The sequence below is a fragment of the Drosophila sulfurigaster genome, chromosome 3, assembly GCF_023558435.1.
Source record: "Drosophila sulfurigaster albostrigata strain 15112-1811.04 chromosome 3, ASM2355843v2, whole genome shotgun sequence".
Lineage (NCBI taxonomy): Eukaryota > Metazoa > Arthropoda > Insecta > Diptera > Drosophilidae > Drosophila > Drosophila sulfurigaster.
Genome location: NC_084883.1, coordinates 33,008,285 through 33,024,764, shown reverse-complemented (window position 1 = coordinate 33,024,764; position 16,480 = coordinate 33,008,285). Strand labels below are relative to the sequence as shown.

The following is a 16,480-nucleotide window of genomic DNA, read 5'->3' as shown; positions in this document are numbered from 1 at the left end:
TGCAAACTGCAAATGAAAATGGGAAATGGGAAATGGAAAAGTGAAAGAAAAAAATAAAATAAAGAAAACAAAGACAAATGAAAGTCGCCTGTTTGACTTGCAGCTGCTCATTTGTCGCCTCCCACTTGCCACTTGCCACTTGGCTGCTGTCGGTTTGCCACTGCAAATTTATGTTTATACATTTCTTTCTCCATCTCTTTTTGTGCAGGTCCTTTGAAGAGCTGGCTATATTTCCCAACGGCACGGTTAATGAAGCATATCGTCCACTCAGCATATCCATGTACCACGTTCATCTGCATCGCTGGCTCGAGGTATTTCCTCGTGAACAACTTCTAGTGGTCAATGGGGATCGCCTGATCGAGGATCCTGTTTCGCAGCTCAAACGCATCGAAGCATTTCTGGGTAAGCATTCGTATAGAAGTCCCTACTGCAACTGCTTAATAAATGAATTATTGTTTGACAGGTATTGAACATCGTGTGCGGAGCGAGCACTTCTACTTCAATGAGACAAAGGGCTTCTATTGCCTGCGCTACGATAATGGCGATCGATGTCTGCGCGAGACCAAAGGACGCAAGCATCCGCATGTGGATCCCGTTGTGGTCTCCAGACTGCGCAAGTTCTTTGCTGAATATAATCAACGCTTCTATGAGCTGGTTGGCGAGGATCTTGGCTGGCCAGAGGAATAGTTTCGAGAAACATGGACTGATGATTAATAGTACTCCACCATCCTAATACTTCAATGGCAAACTGCATTGGCGAGGGGCAACACAATTTTCCACTTTGTTTGCTGCAGCATTTAATTACAGGCGAAAACAAACATTCAAGCTGAAAACTGCGTGCAACAACGAGCCGAACCGAACCGAACGGAACAGAACAGAACAAATAGCAAACAGTACGCTGAAGGATGCAGAAGGACCTAGTAGAGTTTTGCAGCAATGGCAGAGCACCATATTTCTGCCTGTCTGCCAGCGGGCTGACAGTTCAATTATGCGAACTTTGGCGCCACCAAAACTGTTTCCATTCTCCCTCCCCATACATCTCTCATCTCTCCCCCACCTTACCACAAATGCAACCAACTGCAGCGGACAAAAATGAAACAGTGAGAAAATAAATACGAATCGCAAGAGGAGGCCATGAAAATCTATGGGAAAATCGGGCAAAAAACCAACCAAAAAACCAACAACAACATAAAAAAAAGAAGAAAAAACTGAAAAGGAGAAAAACAAAAAGCAATATCTACATGATGTACGAAGTTTGCGCATTGTCTGACTGTGCGACTGTGTGTGTGTGCGTGTGAGTGTGTGTGTATGTGAGTAAGGATGTTGAGAGAGCATAAAAATTAATTAAGCAACTAAATGTGATTTTATAGCATATAAGCGATACGAACAAGTTGAAAATGAAATGAATGCGTCTCAAGATTAATTAATGAATGAGACACTTAAATGTATTTAGACAGAATCGTCGGCTGAATTAAAAGTGTGCATAAAACAAACAACAACTAAACGTACTTACAGATGAAAATTTAAAAGCTACAATTAATTAGTTGATACTAGCATATCGCAAACATATCTGAGCTACTCAACCTATATAATTGAATATACCAGAATATAATTAAATTACATTAAATTTCAGAGGCTAAGCAAAGATCACATATCAAAAGAAAACAATTTTGAACTCAAAACATATCATTAAAATGTTTAAAAAGAAATCTAGTCTGTAAGTAACTATATATACAAAATATTATTATAAAGAAAATATATATACAATTAAAAGTTATGTTTAATTTGAGTGAATTTCTTAGCAAGAATTGCACTTGATTTATCTTGGTTTGTTATTATCATAAATATTATCAAGTTCTTAGACAAATTACTAGTTAAATGCACGGCCTAAAAATATTGAAAATATACAATTATTGTGCACCTTCCCTAAGTAAGTTTTTTAATGAATTTTTTAGCAAATTATTTGTAATTGCTAGCATAAAATAGTTAAGCTAAACCAACTAAGTATACATATCAAGATCAAGATTAAGATCAGACTAGCTATATATACATACATATACATATTACTTATACAAAGATTTCATGTACTTTCGAAACTACTCGTTATTGTGAAGAAGAATGGAAAAAAATCAAGCATATCAACTCAATGTGAGCAATTTAACTTAGACTAAAAAGAGAAAAGAAAACCCGAATGAATAACTACTTATCCTTAAATGTGTGTTATACTTAAGATGATTATTATGATGATGATGATGATGATAATGATAATGATGTTGACCCAACGTATCTTAACTTTGTTAATTCTATGGCCTTGGTTCCCATCATAGTTCTAGTTCTTAGGGATCTTCAGCACACACAGACATACATAAATCAAGAAGCGCTTAATTACGAACTTTACGAGTAAATAGGCCTAGCAAATGTTACAACAATCCTTGTGATCTTATCACATTCTCAACTAATGCAATTCAATTTCCAGTTGCAACTCAATGCAAAATAACAATTAAAATAGGGAAGAACAACGATGACAAATGAACCACAAGTAATGGAAACTAATCAAGCAATATCAAGAACAAACAAAACAAAAAAACAAAAAGAAAAGGAAAAACAAAGACTGAAGGTCCTCCGCAGAATGTTTTCTCAATGATTTACGTTTCGAAAATACCAAAAAATATAAGCAAACTAAAAAAAAACAACAAAACCAATCAACCAAATACACGTATAAGTAGCATGAGACAACGAACGTTTATAATTTGTTATATTTTTATACAAAGTGAAGAAGCCACAACACAAAACACGAAACACGAAAAAACCGTTCAAGTTTGTTTTTATGTGCTGAATTTAATCGTATGTACTATAATATCAATTACACAAAGTGTAGTTATCAATTTATCCTTTAAACTACGCCAATTTAAATAGAAACATGAATACATATCAAGTGTTTAAACTCAACTCAAAAAACTCTAACGCCTCCATTGACATATTGATATATTGATGTATTGTCTACTTACATTTAATCTGTATGCGTATGTGTATGTGTATTTTAATGCAAGCCACATACATACTAAGCATACAACTTGCTAATCTATAATGTACCTTAACAAAACAAAAACAAAACCAAAAAACAAAAACCAAAAGCGATAATGAAAAATCAACTATGTATATTTCTTTAACTCTCAAATCTCTTGACTCTTATTCAAATTTTCAATGTACATGACATACATACATATCAACAAATGGAAACGATCATTCAATAACAGATTCAACCAATTGTATCAAACAAAAAATGATAAACAAAAACACAAAAAAACTAAAAAAAAAAAAAAAATATATATAAAGAAATCAACATTTTAAACTTTAAAACAATTTTACGCATGCAATGAATAAATGTATTAAAAAAAATAAATTGCTGTCTCATTGAATTTTATTCTCAAAAGATACTTCTTTCTAGATACTTTTATTTATCTCAACTTAATTATAACACATCGCGCCAAAGGGTTAAATTTGCAACACTCGCTAAAACTTTCTGTGCTTAGCAACGACACGAACCTTCTACGCAACTTATCAACGATGAGCTTTCAATAAAAAGCTTATCTATAGTTTTGTAGCTGTGTAAAAATAAATTTATGTTAACGTGTAATTGGCATATTAAATCGAGGCGTAGTTTTTTAGTTATAGTTTGTCATCTCTGCGGCTCGGTTGTGTTCGGCGAAAAGCTCAATGAAAAGCGGTCAGATAGTGCGCTATATATAGATACATTATAATATTATCTGGATAAACTATCGGAATGTTGAGGTCTATGAGCAGTAGTTGTCGTTACGCGGCTGGGCAACAAGAATGCGTGAAGCGTTTGCTTTCGGTGAGCAGGACGCTTGAGCAGCAGGTGAGTGGAAACAGCTGAGCGCGAGAGTGTGAGAGTGTCGTAAAAGAGAGAGAGAGAGTGTGTGAGAGAAAGAGCTTTGTTTACAAACAATCCAACCCTGTTGGAAATTTGCACAGAACCTTGCACAACTTTTGGAATCAACACCAACGCGTACCGATGACGATTGGCTAAAGGCAAAACCCTATTCGGAAGTGCCGGGACCAACGACGTTGCGCGTGCTTTCCTACTTTCTACCAGGCGGTAAGTTTAAAATACACCTAATGTTCCTAACTTATTTTTCCTCATCCGTAGGAAAATTGTATAATACGAACTTGATACAAATGAATCGGCGCATGCGGGAGATGTATGGAGATATTTATCGCTTTCCGGGTATGATGGGCAAAGCTGATGTTATCTTTACCTACAACCCGCAAGACTTTGAAGTGACCTACAGGAGTGAGGGTGTTTGGCCTATACGCATAGGTCTGGAAAGTTTTACGTATTATCGTAAAGTGCATCGACCGGATATATTTGGTGGCATAGGAGGACTGGTCTCTGAGTAAGTCATTGATAAAGAGCAGAGCAAACTAGTTGAGCTAATACGCTACCTCTCAGACAAGGAAAGTCTTGGGCGGATATACGCAACAAGGTTAATCCAGTGATGATGAAGGTGCAGAATGTCAGACAGAATCTGCCGCAAATCGATCGCATAGCCAAGGAGTTTGTAGACAAGTGAGTTGCTTTAACCATATCAACAATTTTATAATTAAATTACTGCGTTTCAGGTTGGAAACATTACGCGATCCGCAGACTAACACTCTTAGTGCAGACTTTCACGATCAGCTTAAGATGTGGGCCTTCGAATCGATTAGCTTTGTGGCGCTCAACACTCGAATGGGCTTGCTTACAGATCAGCCCGATCCAAATGCAGCTCTGCTGGCCCAGCACATGACAGACTTCTTTAACGAAAGCTTCAAGTATGACGTGCAGCCATCCATTTGGCCTTATTACAAGACACCCGGCTTTAAGAAGTTTCTAGAGACGTACGATCACATCACAGAGATCACAACAAACTACATCGAGGCAGCCATGAAACGCTTTAAACTGGAGAAGAATGAAGAGAACAAGTGTGTGTTGGAGCAGCTGTTGACCCTCAATAAGCAAGTGGCTGTTGTTATGGCAATGGACATGCTAATGGCCGGTATCGATACGGTAAATAAGGATTTCTCCTGTCTGTTGTGCTGTTTCTATTTTAAATTTGATTGCAGACCTCTTCGGCATTTGTGACCATACTTTACCATCTCTCTCGTAACCCCGCCAAGCAAGCCAAGTTACAACAGGAGCTAAAGGGTATTCTAAGTGATCCCTCAGAGCCGTTGACAGCTGAGAACACAAAGAATATGCCATACTTGCGTGCCTGCATCAAAGAGGGACTTCGCATCACCTCCATAACGCCGGGCAACTTTCGCATTACCCCCAGGGATCTAGTGCTCTCCGGTTATCGCGTGCCTCGTGGCACAGGCGTGCTCATGGGAGTACTGGAGTTGTCCAACAGCGACGAATACTTTCCACGAAGTGAGCAATTCATGCCAGAACGGTGGCTGAAACAGGACGCGACTACCGAGAATCAGGCGTGTCCCGAGGCCCGCTCCCGCAATCCATTTGTGTATTTACCCTTTGGCTTCGGACCACGCACCTGCATTGGCAAGCGCATTGCCGAGCTGGAGATGGAGACGCTGCTAGCTCGACTGTTGCGTTCCTACAAGGTCACCTGGCTGGGGGAGAAGCCGTTGCAATATGAGAGCACCATAATCCTGTCACCACACGGCGATATACGCTTCAAGTTCGAGCCAATTGATTAAGCTCTCGCATTTACTTGGCAGTTCTTCTAACAATAATGGGGAATATAACGAAAGTATGTATTAAACAAAGAATATATTATGTATATATAGAAAAAGACGCGGTGCCCTAGCGTCGGTTACGCCCGCGGTAACGGTGATGGGAATTGTATTGCCGTTGCTGCTGTTGTTTTTGCTGTTGCTGCTGCTGTGGCTGCTTGTGGGTTTGACCAGGAGGTGTATTGCCAAACTGCTCCTCATAAGCTAGCGAGATATTCTGTCTGACTTGTTCTTCTAGATCGGATTGAACTGTGTGATCATCGTCCAGCTCAGAGTTTGGCGTGGAAAAAGCTGTTTAAGGTATGGCATTTACTATAAGTGGAGTACAATTAAGTCGGATATCGACTACTTACCGGCAGCCGTTTTGACGGTACAAAAGTAGTTGGGAGAACCTGTGAAAGTAATAAAAGATAGCATGAGCTGTGTTAAACGTAAAATATGGTTATGCAAAGAGGGAACAGGAGAAGCAGAACAAACCAATGGGACTATAGAAAATATCTTCAGAGGATGTAGCAGGCGTTAAGGTCTCAATTGTGGGATGAATCGGCGTTTGAGGTTCATTCGGTTCAGAGGTAGTTTCAACATCGGTTTGCGGCAGCAGCTGTACAGTATCGCCACTGCTGCTGTCCGTCTCGGTGTCCGTGTCGTTGGGATCAGGGTCAGTATCGGGATTGGGTGTGGAGTTGGACTGGGATTGAGGCAGGGGCTGGTCAGTGGAGGCTATTGTGTTTGAACACATGCACAGAGTAACAGAAACAAAGACAAAATACTAACGTTAAAATGTTAATTGGATTCATGGATCGCAGCTGGGATCAAGGTAGACGGGAACACTATATAGTTACCTGCAGCAGCCGTGTTATTATACAGAGCAGTCTTCATCAAAGCGGCACTCATATGGCCCGGCGACGACTTCCATTCATCCTCCTTCAATGTGGCCTGCCGCTCAGTTGCTAAGTCAAAGAAATCGAAGGCAGAGCAAGAAAGAGAGAGAGAAAGAGTGTCAGGGGCTGATTGCGGAAGGTTTAGGCCAAACTCACAATAATTATGATTGCAAGGGAAATTTGGAATTTGATTTTGGTCATGGACTTGGACTTGGAGGCAAATGAATCACTACTGGACTGGTTTTCAAGTGCATGAATATTCTGTATTTCGATTTCAGTTTCAGTTGCTTTCGGGTTTCGTTTTTTTGTTTTCGGTTTCATCTATCAACTTCAATCTTAAGGCTTAAATCGTTAATCGATACTTTCAGTTAATCGTTAAACTAGGACTTAGACTTAGGTGTCTACTCGTATCGAGGTAAGTCTAATAACAGTTCAATGTCCATTACCAACTTCCGTCTGTTCCTTGTCATTGCTGCCGTTGCTCATCGTTGTCTTCGCTTGTGCTTCCTCCGACTCCTTCTCCTCCTCCTTTTTGCTGGGTGGCAATCCGTTCGATTTATGCTGCAGTTTCTCAACAGTTAATAAAAGAACTGAAGCTGGTTATCTAGTCTAAGCTTACCTCCTCGGCGATCTCTTGTTCCTCGTTGCTGCTGATCTCATCGCTGCTGTGGGAATCGCTCTCGCTGGAACTGGTTGCGCTCTCGTCCTCTGCCTGGGGCACAAAGTCCGAGTCATCTTCGGAGTTCTCATTCGCATACTTGTTGAGCATTTCATCGATTGTCAGATTCTGCACTGCAGTTTCCTCCTCTTCCCGTGGACGCTTGGCTACGCTCTGATTCTGCAGATGGGAATAATAATTCACTATAGAGACCAGCTTATCTGGTAAGTGAGATCTTTGTTCACCTGCTGTGGTTCGTGCTTCTGTATAACGAAAGAGCGTCCACTATTTTCCCGCTGCACACCTGGACGACAGATGGCACGAGAGAGCCATTGACTAAGTTGCTGGGTAAAGCTCTTGCCCGACAAGCTGGATGCTTCCTGCTGGCGATGTCGCATCACCTTCAACCCATGAACGCGTATGGCACGCAGCTTGCGGCGACGCGTCTGTATGAAGTAAATCATATCCGAAGGCGACACCGGTCCATTGCCAATCATCAGTGCTCCCACCGATAGCCAGATGCGCGTCAAGCGCAGCACAACGATGAGCAGCAAGAAGGGCACCCAGGGCAACGGACGCTCCAGCAACGCCGCATTCGAGTTTTTCTCTGTAAAATCCAAGTACTGTAGACTGGAGATGGTTGGCAGAGGAGAAGAAAGTGAAGACAACTTACCCAGTGGCAGACTCCACTTGGTGGTGTCCTCGAGCAACTTGAGCACACGATCGGTTCGCTCAATGGCATACTGGCCAAGACGTGTGCTGGCAAAACGCTCGGCCTGCTCACGCACCTTCTGGTAGAAGCTGGGAGGCCGCTGCAGTTCGCTGACTTCATCTTCTTCGATATGATCGTGCTGCGTATGTTGATCCTTAACCCCCGTCTCTGTGTCTTGGGCCATGCTGCTGCTGATGCTACGCGTGATTAATAGCCAAATTTATATATAAACAAATTAATTCATTGTTTATGGATGTTCGCATTTTGATTATCTGAATTTGTTGAAAGATCATAAAGGTACGTTCATTCTCAGCGTGATTACTGGCTGACAACCCGAATATATAGAAATCTACGAATAGACCTGTACTACAAAACTTATAAGACCTCAAATTTCATTTATAATTCGAGTACTATAAGTAGATCTGACACCGTCTGACATCGGCATCTCATTGCCACCTATTGTTGTTATCAGCTGCCACCATCGCATCGCACTTTAAATACACTTTCATTACTTTTTCTCTTCTTTTTGTCGTTGCGATTTTTTTTGTGTTTTGTTTGCGACTGTCTGGCAAAACTTATATATGAACCATGCATTATCTATTCATTAGCTTTCAGGCACAATGACTAACAAACAAAAAATCAAAACAAATTAGCTATTATACAATTAGAGCACTCGAACTTTGTTCATGATTAGGGAAGACTGCGAATAGTTTTGCTTGGTGATAAGCTAATCACTTGGAAACCTACTCAATACTTAGATCATCTTTAGGAAACTGACATAAATAGTATATTCAATGTCTCAAATTCGTATAGTTTTACCTGTTTCATTTTATTACAATTTAATCAGTTCCTGTTAGTGGAATAAGATTACGTTTATATTGTATTTTGAACTACAAATCTATCTGTGTCAATACCAAATGTAATAAACCATTCAATTATAATTTCAAAATTTAAAGTTTATTTTAAAGTTTGTTGTAAAATATAGTTTTGGAAACTTTCTTATTTTATTTTTAATGTCTAATGTTGTGCAATACCAATTATTCTACAAATTTCAAACCGTCAGTGAAGCCAAATAAAATTATTGAAAAAGTTCATTATGTTCATATTGCAAAGAATTATCAGACTGTATCATGTAAAATATGATTCCACGATCCCAGCAACCATATCTGCATTTGTTGTGCATCAAGAGACTAAAGTGTTTCAAAACAAATATACAAAAATATTTATTATAAACATTTACATATGCACGCCATTTAATATTGTATTTATAGCGCTTATTGCATCGTTCCAAAAGAAAAAAAAAAATAGAACAGCATACGAAAACAGAAAAAAATGAATGAAAAACGAAATAATAAAATTATCAAAAATTTATTGGCGGGATCAAAGTGTATCGAAACTGTATGCAAAAAGCGACGGTTGCACACAAATACACACTCTCAGCCATACACATAATGACAAAGTATAAATGTGTGGAATAAAGAAATGGTAAAAAGAATGAGAAAAAAAAGAGAGGCATGCGAGGACAAGCTAAAGAATGCCGTCCATGGGAATAAAGGAATGCAAGCGGCGCATAGCTAAAGTAAAAGGCGGGAAACACAGGCAAAGGCAAAAGCAAAGACAACGCAAAGCAAAAGCAAAAACTGTAACTGCGACGTTGAACCCGACGAAGAGAACTTGAACCTAGCTCCGAGAGCAACCCTTCGTTCCCCTCTTTACCACCTACACACTGAGATAACGGTTGATGCGATTAAATGGCGCACGAGAAGCAGCCGAGCAAAGTGCACAGCCGACTAAAGCATGACTTACCCGGTTTCTACTTTTCCACTTGCACTTTTTTAAGCCACAACTTAGTTTTATATATTTTTAATTAAGTCTACTTTATTGCCGAAACTTTCAAGACGTAGTACTTGATAGTTTTTTTTATAATTTGTTGGTACAAAATGTGTATTAAAAATTGAAATAAAAAACACTTTAAAAAGGGCGGACAAAAGACCAGCAAAAGGTGACCAACGAGCGACTGCACAACTCCCGAGTGACTGACCAAGGCAGCTTGAGACGAATGCCCTAGAAGCCGGCTGCTCAACGATCGCCAGCTTCGATTGTCGTTATCAGCTGTTATCGAAGAGACAGAGCGAAAACAAAGAGAGCGCAAATTGAGCTCTCTTAATCAGAGCATCACTAAGCAACGCTGTGTTCATCGCACAAAAGGTATTTCAATAAGCTTTAACAGGAATTTGCTGTTGTTGTTTGTCTTCTGATTAACTTGTTACCTTGGAGTCGCTTTTTCCTACATTCACACTCGGCATAAGTTTATTGGAGCGTTTACTAAAGCCGAGCCCCGCCAAGCCCTCGAGGCTGAGTGGAATTGTGGCCCGCACAAAGCTCGAGAGGATGCTTGGAATGTTACAGGCAGTTAAGCACAACACTTTCGAATTGCTTTGATGGAATTATACAATTGTGTGAAAAGTATTTTGCAAATAATTGATATTGATGCAATGCGGCGGAGGTTAACGATAAAAGTGTCTGATAAAATGTAAATTATTTATTACAGTGCCACAATGTAATATAATCATATCAAATGCGGAGCTATTTGTCAAGCCAAACATAAGCTTTGGCTCATCCTGTTGGCAATTATTATCCTGTTAACAGGAGCCGCCCACAGCCAAATCACTCAAGGCTTTTCGGCAGCAACCACTCAATTGCCGCTGCGCTGCTGCTCTCAAACCACACAACACACACACCCGTACAAATACCATGCCCAGAGAGCTTTCGACTTGTGCGAGCAGCACAGAAAAGCTCTCAACGAAAAAACAGTTTCAGTTGCGCAAAAACTCTCCACGTTGGCGGACGCAGCAACGCGGCGAAAAGAAGCGAAGCGAGACGACGCGACGCAACGCGACGCGACGAAGACGACGCAAAGCGAATCGAAGTGAAGCGAAAGCGCGTACAGGAAACTTACGCAGAGCCAAATCGCCATTCATCTCGCGTGCTGCAGTAAACGGGGCAGGCAGCAAGGCTGCTATTGCATTTCTTGCAAGTGTAGTGAAGTGTGAGAGAGTGTATGTGAATGTGTGTGTGTGTTCATGCCCATGCAATTTGTGGGCAATGTTGTGAGGCTGGTATAAAAATCATACTAGTCAAAAGCGAAAAGCAAAAATATAAAAAGTTGTAGTCGGAATTTGGAGTGGGAGAGAAACAGCAACAGCAGGAACAGCAGGAGGTCGCGCAGCAGAGGAAGACAGGAAAAACAAAAGCCCGAAATGCGCCCGTGTCGATGTAATCAGTGGCAAACGAATAGGCAGGCTGCCAACTGAGCGGGCACATTGATATCGCAGCACATGCCTCCAAAACTGTAGTTACAACTGTAGTGGTATTGGTGCTGGTTCGCGTGTCACCTACACGCACACACACGCACGCACACACTAACAATACCTACAGCTACAAATATGCGTAAGTAATGAGCTACTCAAAAACACACACACACGAACACACACATCAACATTTGCTGGGAATATTGTTTCCGTTTTCAAAAAATTGATAAGCAAAATGCGAACTGCGACCTGCGACCCGCTCTATAAAAAGAGCTGTAACGGGTTCAGCTATTACGGTGTAACACTCTCCCCAAATAGGATGCTGCCAACAGCTGCTCTACTCAGTTAAGTTCTCTGCTCTCCTCTTCTCTGCTCTACTCTGCTCTGCGTATTTTTAAGCAGCTTTTAGGCGCTGCGTAATCCGTTATCCTTTTGGCCCCAGCCGGGTAACACTTGACTTGCCTCACCTGTGACGGCCTCACCTGTGTGTCAGCTCTGCGCTATGCTTTGCTGGCTGAGCCCCACTTGAGTGTGCCATCATTTCAGTGGGCTATTTTTACATACATACGACTTACTCTCGTGCATATGCGAGTACAAATTAGTTGGCGCATAAATTTGTTGCACGTGGATGACTCGAAGAGTTTCGCAATAACAAACACAGTGGCTGGGTAACTCTCGAACTTATCTCAAGTGTTTATTTCAATGTTTATAATAGGAGTGAACTGATTTCGTTATTGAGTATATAAGTGTTTATCTTTATATAATATAATAGTTTTTTAGTTTATCGCTAAATGTTGTTGCTTATTTAAATATTTGTAGTGGAATACCTGCTATCAGCTTTCAATAAATTCAAGACAATAAGTAATCGGCATTATCGTCAAAATATACAAATATAAAACATAACAACATAATGGAAAAATAAACAAATAGCAATACTTCGTATATCGATATACCGATATCATAAGATAGAACGGAACACAAAATATAACAGATAGTCTGCCCAAACAAATAGAACTAACAGCTGTAGTCGGTTTCAAACTATATAAGAATACTAAAAGCTATATTTGGTATATTGGTAAACTACTAAGTTCCTAATTTACCAGACATTACAAAATATACCAGATTTTCTATCAAAGCATAAATAACCCCACAGCTGCAGTCGGTTTATGTCGAAATACAATTCGTTCTTTAAGCGGGTATAAGAACAAAAATTGTTATTATACAAATTCTTTATTGTTGAACATTACATTACAGGTACAAGTTTAAAAACTTTTTGTAAACTTCGAAGTGCGACTTTTGAAAAACCTAAAAGATGTTTACATTTTTAAGCTAATATATATTAGAACATTAAAGTTTAAGAAAATAAAATGAGTGTTCCCAAATAGCTAAGAATTCCTTATTTGTATTTATCCTTCTCTTCTTTATCTTCGCACATTATTGAAGCTGCCCTCGCATTTGTTTTGGCGCCATATCGGCAACGGGTTGTTCGCTCTGGCGATTCCACGCACGGTTCTACGGATGTTATTCGTCAAGGGGTTTGGCACCTTTGCATGCCGCTGCGCTTCCGCTTCACACACACACACACACACTGGCACAGTGGCACACATACTAGTACATAGACTACACGCAACAGCATTTATGCTGCTCCTCTTATACACACCAACACACAGACATATACACATTTTACTCACATGGCGGTCATTCGCTCTAGCTAATGTACGAGTTGAAGAACAAGTACAAGCCGCTGCAACACTTGGCTACCCCACACTCCCTCCCCTTGCCACACTCCCTCCCGATCCACTCTGTCTGCGGCAAAGTACTCAAAGATGTCGCGTGCCAAATGACTTGTTATAAAATATACCCAGCCCAAATGCGACATTCTTAATGAGGAGTTTGCGAACCTAAATGCAAAATCTATGCAACAGGCAGTAAGTAAATTAATTGCAGGGTATCTATGGAGTCTAGCAAGCATTATATTCGCTTGTTAATTATTGGCTTGAGGACTATTTGCCGCATATGCTAGGGCAAGCAGATAAATTGTGGCATTAGTTTGATGTCATGCTTTTTTTATTATTTTTTTCTTTTTTGGTATTTTGACTATTTATGCGCCCATTTGACTTGTCAACCTCTTGGCGGGGGGGCAGAGGGATGAGACTAGAGCTTGTGTCTCCGTCGGTGGCCTTGAGGCATCATCTGATGTCTGTGTGATGTTGCCCCGCTGTTTATGTCGCGCAGCATGCCACAAGCAGCTCTGCTCGAACTGAGTTGATTGAAATTGCCGCCCATTCGTAAATTGGCTGCATGACAAATCTAAAATTCGCAGATGCCGCCAGAATCGTAATCTCATTATATCTGATCAATTTAGGGGCAGCAGGTAAATGCCACACACACAGCTTAAGGTTGAAAAGTCAGGGGATATATCAGTTGACATTTGTGGCCATCGCCAAGAAAAATGAATATTCATTTCGTTCGTTTGTGCAAGTTTTGTCAGTTGTTTTGGTTACAAACTTTTAATTACTTGCCGCAAAGTGCGGCAAAGAGTTAATTAAAATGCGAGTCAACCCTTTGCCCCAGTTTCCTGTCACTTTCTTGCTACTTGCCACTTGCCACATGCGTTCACTTATGACCCCTTTCCATTTTACACCACCCACAATGCCATAAAGTACTCCATCAAGTGTCGCTGACTGACACTCATGGTCAAGGCTTGTGTTGTTCGTTCGTTGGCAATCCTTTCAAGTCGCTGCTGCTATTATCCTGACCTCTCACACCTAATTAAGCCATTAATGCTGAGAGCCTTGAGCCTCAAATGGATTTTCGGCTCAAACACGCGAGAGCTGCCATTTTAGTGGGTGTTGCAGAGATTTTGCGGCCAAAGTTAATTAACTCTTGCAATTGACCAGCAGCAAATGTTGCAACAACGAGCACAGAGAGTAATGCTCTCAGTGTTGTGTTTGCATTTTTTATGACATGGTTTGTGGTTAATGTCCACAATGTGAACGAAGGACATTGTCGACTACTGATTAAAGCAAATGAAATCCATAAAACATGAGCTTACTTAGCTCAGCTTATCATATTCATTCTCAATGCGTACACATATTTAATGCATGCAATAAGGCTGGCTTATAGCTTTAATGTGCTTTCGAACTTACTTACACTTAAGGGAAACTGCAACTGAAATTGCCGGATATCATTAGGTCGCCTCGCCTTCTAATTAAATAAACATCGCATGCTTAACAGCAGAGCTGTAACGTTTTGACTTATATCTAAAATGTGGTTTACTCGTAAATTTATTTATGCTATTAACAAAAGCTAATTTAGTTAATGAATGAGAAAAGTGCCATAGAAATTTCTGCATAAATAGAGCCACTTTACAGAGTTTTTCTGCACTTGATATTTACAAAAAAAATTGTCTTTTTAGCTTTGGCTGACAATCTGGTTTATTTTGTAATCTATGGTATATTTTGATTGCTAAAGTACTAGCCTTTGGTATATTTAAGAATATTTGCGGCATATTTTAAATAAAAATTTTTTTTTAAATATATGGTTCTATATCAACGTTCAAAATTTAGCCTTTTGTATATTTTTGGTATATTTTTAAGAAAATGAATAGCTGATATCTCCCAGTCGAGCATAGTCGACTATCCTCACTTTTTTTCAGGCTACCTCTATTCTAGTCGCAATCGAATTCCGTTTTATGTAAAACTTTGGTATACTGAGTTATTTTCCTAAGCTATTTTGCATATCGCATTATCACAATCTCAAAATATTATTGTATTATTTATTCTTCTACGACTTTTGCATTTTTAATACACAAACACTCGCAGTGTAACGTTTCCACAAATATTTCGAATGTTGTTATATGGAAATTTAGTTCTACTATTAAATAAAGTTTATTTAGGTCATGAGGATGAAGAGAACTTCAAGATTTAAGGTTAATGCTAGTCTTAAAGTGTTTTTTCTATAAGAGAATTTTTTTAAAGCAGCTTTACAGTATTTAATATAGTATTTACCATAAAACATAATGTGTCTTAAAATAGTGGTTTTCTTAATACTTTGGTTAAGGTTTTTTAGTATTTGTTTTGTAATATGAATTAATTTTAAGCTTTAGCATTTTGTGAAACCACAATCAAGGTTATTATTATTTAATTTTAAATTTGACTAATTATCATAAAAATACGCATTCAACCACTGTTTATCTCTTTGAATTCAGCAACCACAATAGCTTTAAAAATGCTTTTATTCTACGTATTATTTAGTGCCAAGGTCGAATGAAAGCATTTCGCATGGAAATCCAGTTCTGTGGCTATTTTAAATAATTTGCACTACCAAATCAAGTTTTCGACTAAGACGCAGTATTTAAAAAATTGATTTATCCGACTGGCTTTTGTCTCTCTCGGCGTTAGAATAGAAGCTCGACCAGTTCAATTGCCGGCTGAATAGTTGCTCATTGAGCCAGAACAGAGATGTTCGCTCAACTCAAATTACGTATACGAAGCGTACACACTGCTGTGTGTATGTGTGTGTGTGTGTGTGGCATCATAGTTTGCTATTTAATTGGCCTTTGCACGCGTTGACACGCCCCAGAGCAGCATGACAAACTCAATATTGCAACTCTTATGCACTCTCAGAGGCTGCCTCAGCTGTCACATACAAAAATTGTGTGTGACTAAATTTTCGACAATTTGTGCATAATTGATTTTGTGCAGAGTGAGTTTGCGTGAGCTGCGTAAACAAGAAGAGTAAAGTGTTTCGCTTTGAGAGGGGATCGCATTTTCTTTTTACGAGAACCATGAAGTAATTTGCTATGAATAATTCAAAAGTCGACAGAGCAGAAGCAAAAATCATTTACGCAGCACTTGACAGCCAGAAAAGAAAAGTGGCAAGTGGAAAGTGGAAAATGGAAAGAAAATGCCAGCTGAGCTGAGATGAGCCGAGCTGTACAACAACTTTGCAACTTTTCTCAGCTGTATATTGTTTGTGCTATCTGTCAAAAAAAAAAAACAAAGTTCTAAAAAGTATTTTGTACATGCCCCAAGAAATGTGTTAATTTCTTATGTGCTGGCATCATAAATATGAATAGCCAGCGTCTCCCTTCCATATGGCAAGCAGCTGAATGGGATTTCAAATTGTTTAACAAATTGCTTAGCAATTTCGTGTTTGT

At 39.6% G+C, this 16,480-nt stretch overlaps 3 protein-coding genes across 6 annotated transcripts in view; 2 read left to right on the top strand and 1 right to left on the bottom strand.

Moving 5' to 3' along the window:
* LOC133841607 (uncharacterized) overlaps positions 1-2,698 on the top strand; it is a 59,298-nt gene extending 56,600 nt beyond the window's left edge. The window contains exons 6-7 of the mRNA XM_062274215.1: positions 209-402; positions 464-2,698. Coding sequence (XP_062130199.1) covers positions 209-402; positions 464-687 — 418 coding nt within the window. The 3' untranslated portion in view covers positions 688-2,698. The remainder of the gene's footprint in view (positions 1-208; positions 403-463) is intronic.
* Positions 2,699-3,605: 907 nt separating this feature from the next.
* LOC133841609 (cytochrome P450 12b1, mitochondrial) lies at positions 3,606-6,032 on the top strand. 2 transcript variants are annotated; one of them, XM_062274218.1, is made up of 6 exons: positions 3,639-3,880; positions 3,997-4,120; positions 4,172-4,418; positions 4,475-4,591; positions 4,645-5,071; positions 5,128-6,032. In XM_062274218.1, exons 1-6 carry the CDS (start codon positions 3,785-3,787, stop codon positions 5,719-5,721), a joined length of 1,605 nt encoding a protein of 534 aa, XP_062130202.1. In that variant the 5' UTR covers positions 3,639-3,784; the 3' UTR covers positions 5,722-6,032. The 2 variants fall into 2 exon arrangements, with proteins under 2 accessions (XP_062130201.1, XP_062130202.1); XM_062274217.1 differs by having other exon boundaries at positions 3,606-3,880; positions 3,997-4,418.
* On the bottom strand, positions 5,693-10,049 carry LOC133841611 (GATA zinc finger domain-containing protein 11). 3 transcript variants are annotated; one of them, XM_062274220.1, is made up of 8 exons: positions 9,815-10,048; positions 7,970-8,205; positions 7,542-7,903; positions 7,258-7,476; positions 7,085-7,199; positions 6,600-6,707; positions 6,111-6,149; positions 5,693-6,048 (listed from the first exon to the last, which is right to left on the bottom strand). In XM_062274220.1, the coding sequence occupies exons 2-8, from the start codon at positions 8,190-8,192 to the stop codon at positions 5,828-5,830; spliced, it is 1,287 nt and encodes a 428-aa protein (XP_062130204.1). In that variant the 5' UTR covers positions 8,193-8,205; positions 9,815-10,048; the 3' UTR covers positions 5,693-5,827. The 3 variants fall into 3 exon arrangements, with proteins under 3 accessions (XP_062130204.1, XP_062130203.1, XP_062130205.1); XM_062274219.1 differs by lacking the exons at positions 5,693-6,048; positions 6,111-6,149 and adding an exon at positions 6,185-6,477 and having other exon boundaries at positions 9,815-10,049; XM_062274221.1 differs by lacking the exons at positions 5,693-6,048; positions 6,111-6,149 and adding an exon at positions 6,453-6,526 and having other exon boundaries at positions 9,815-10,046.
* Between the last annotated feature and the right edge of the window lie 6,431 nt (positions 10,050-16,480).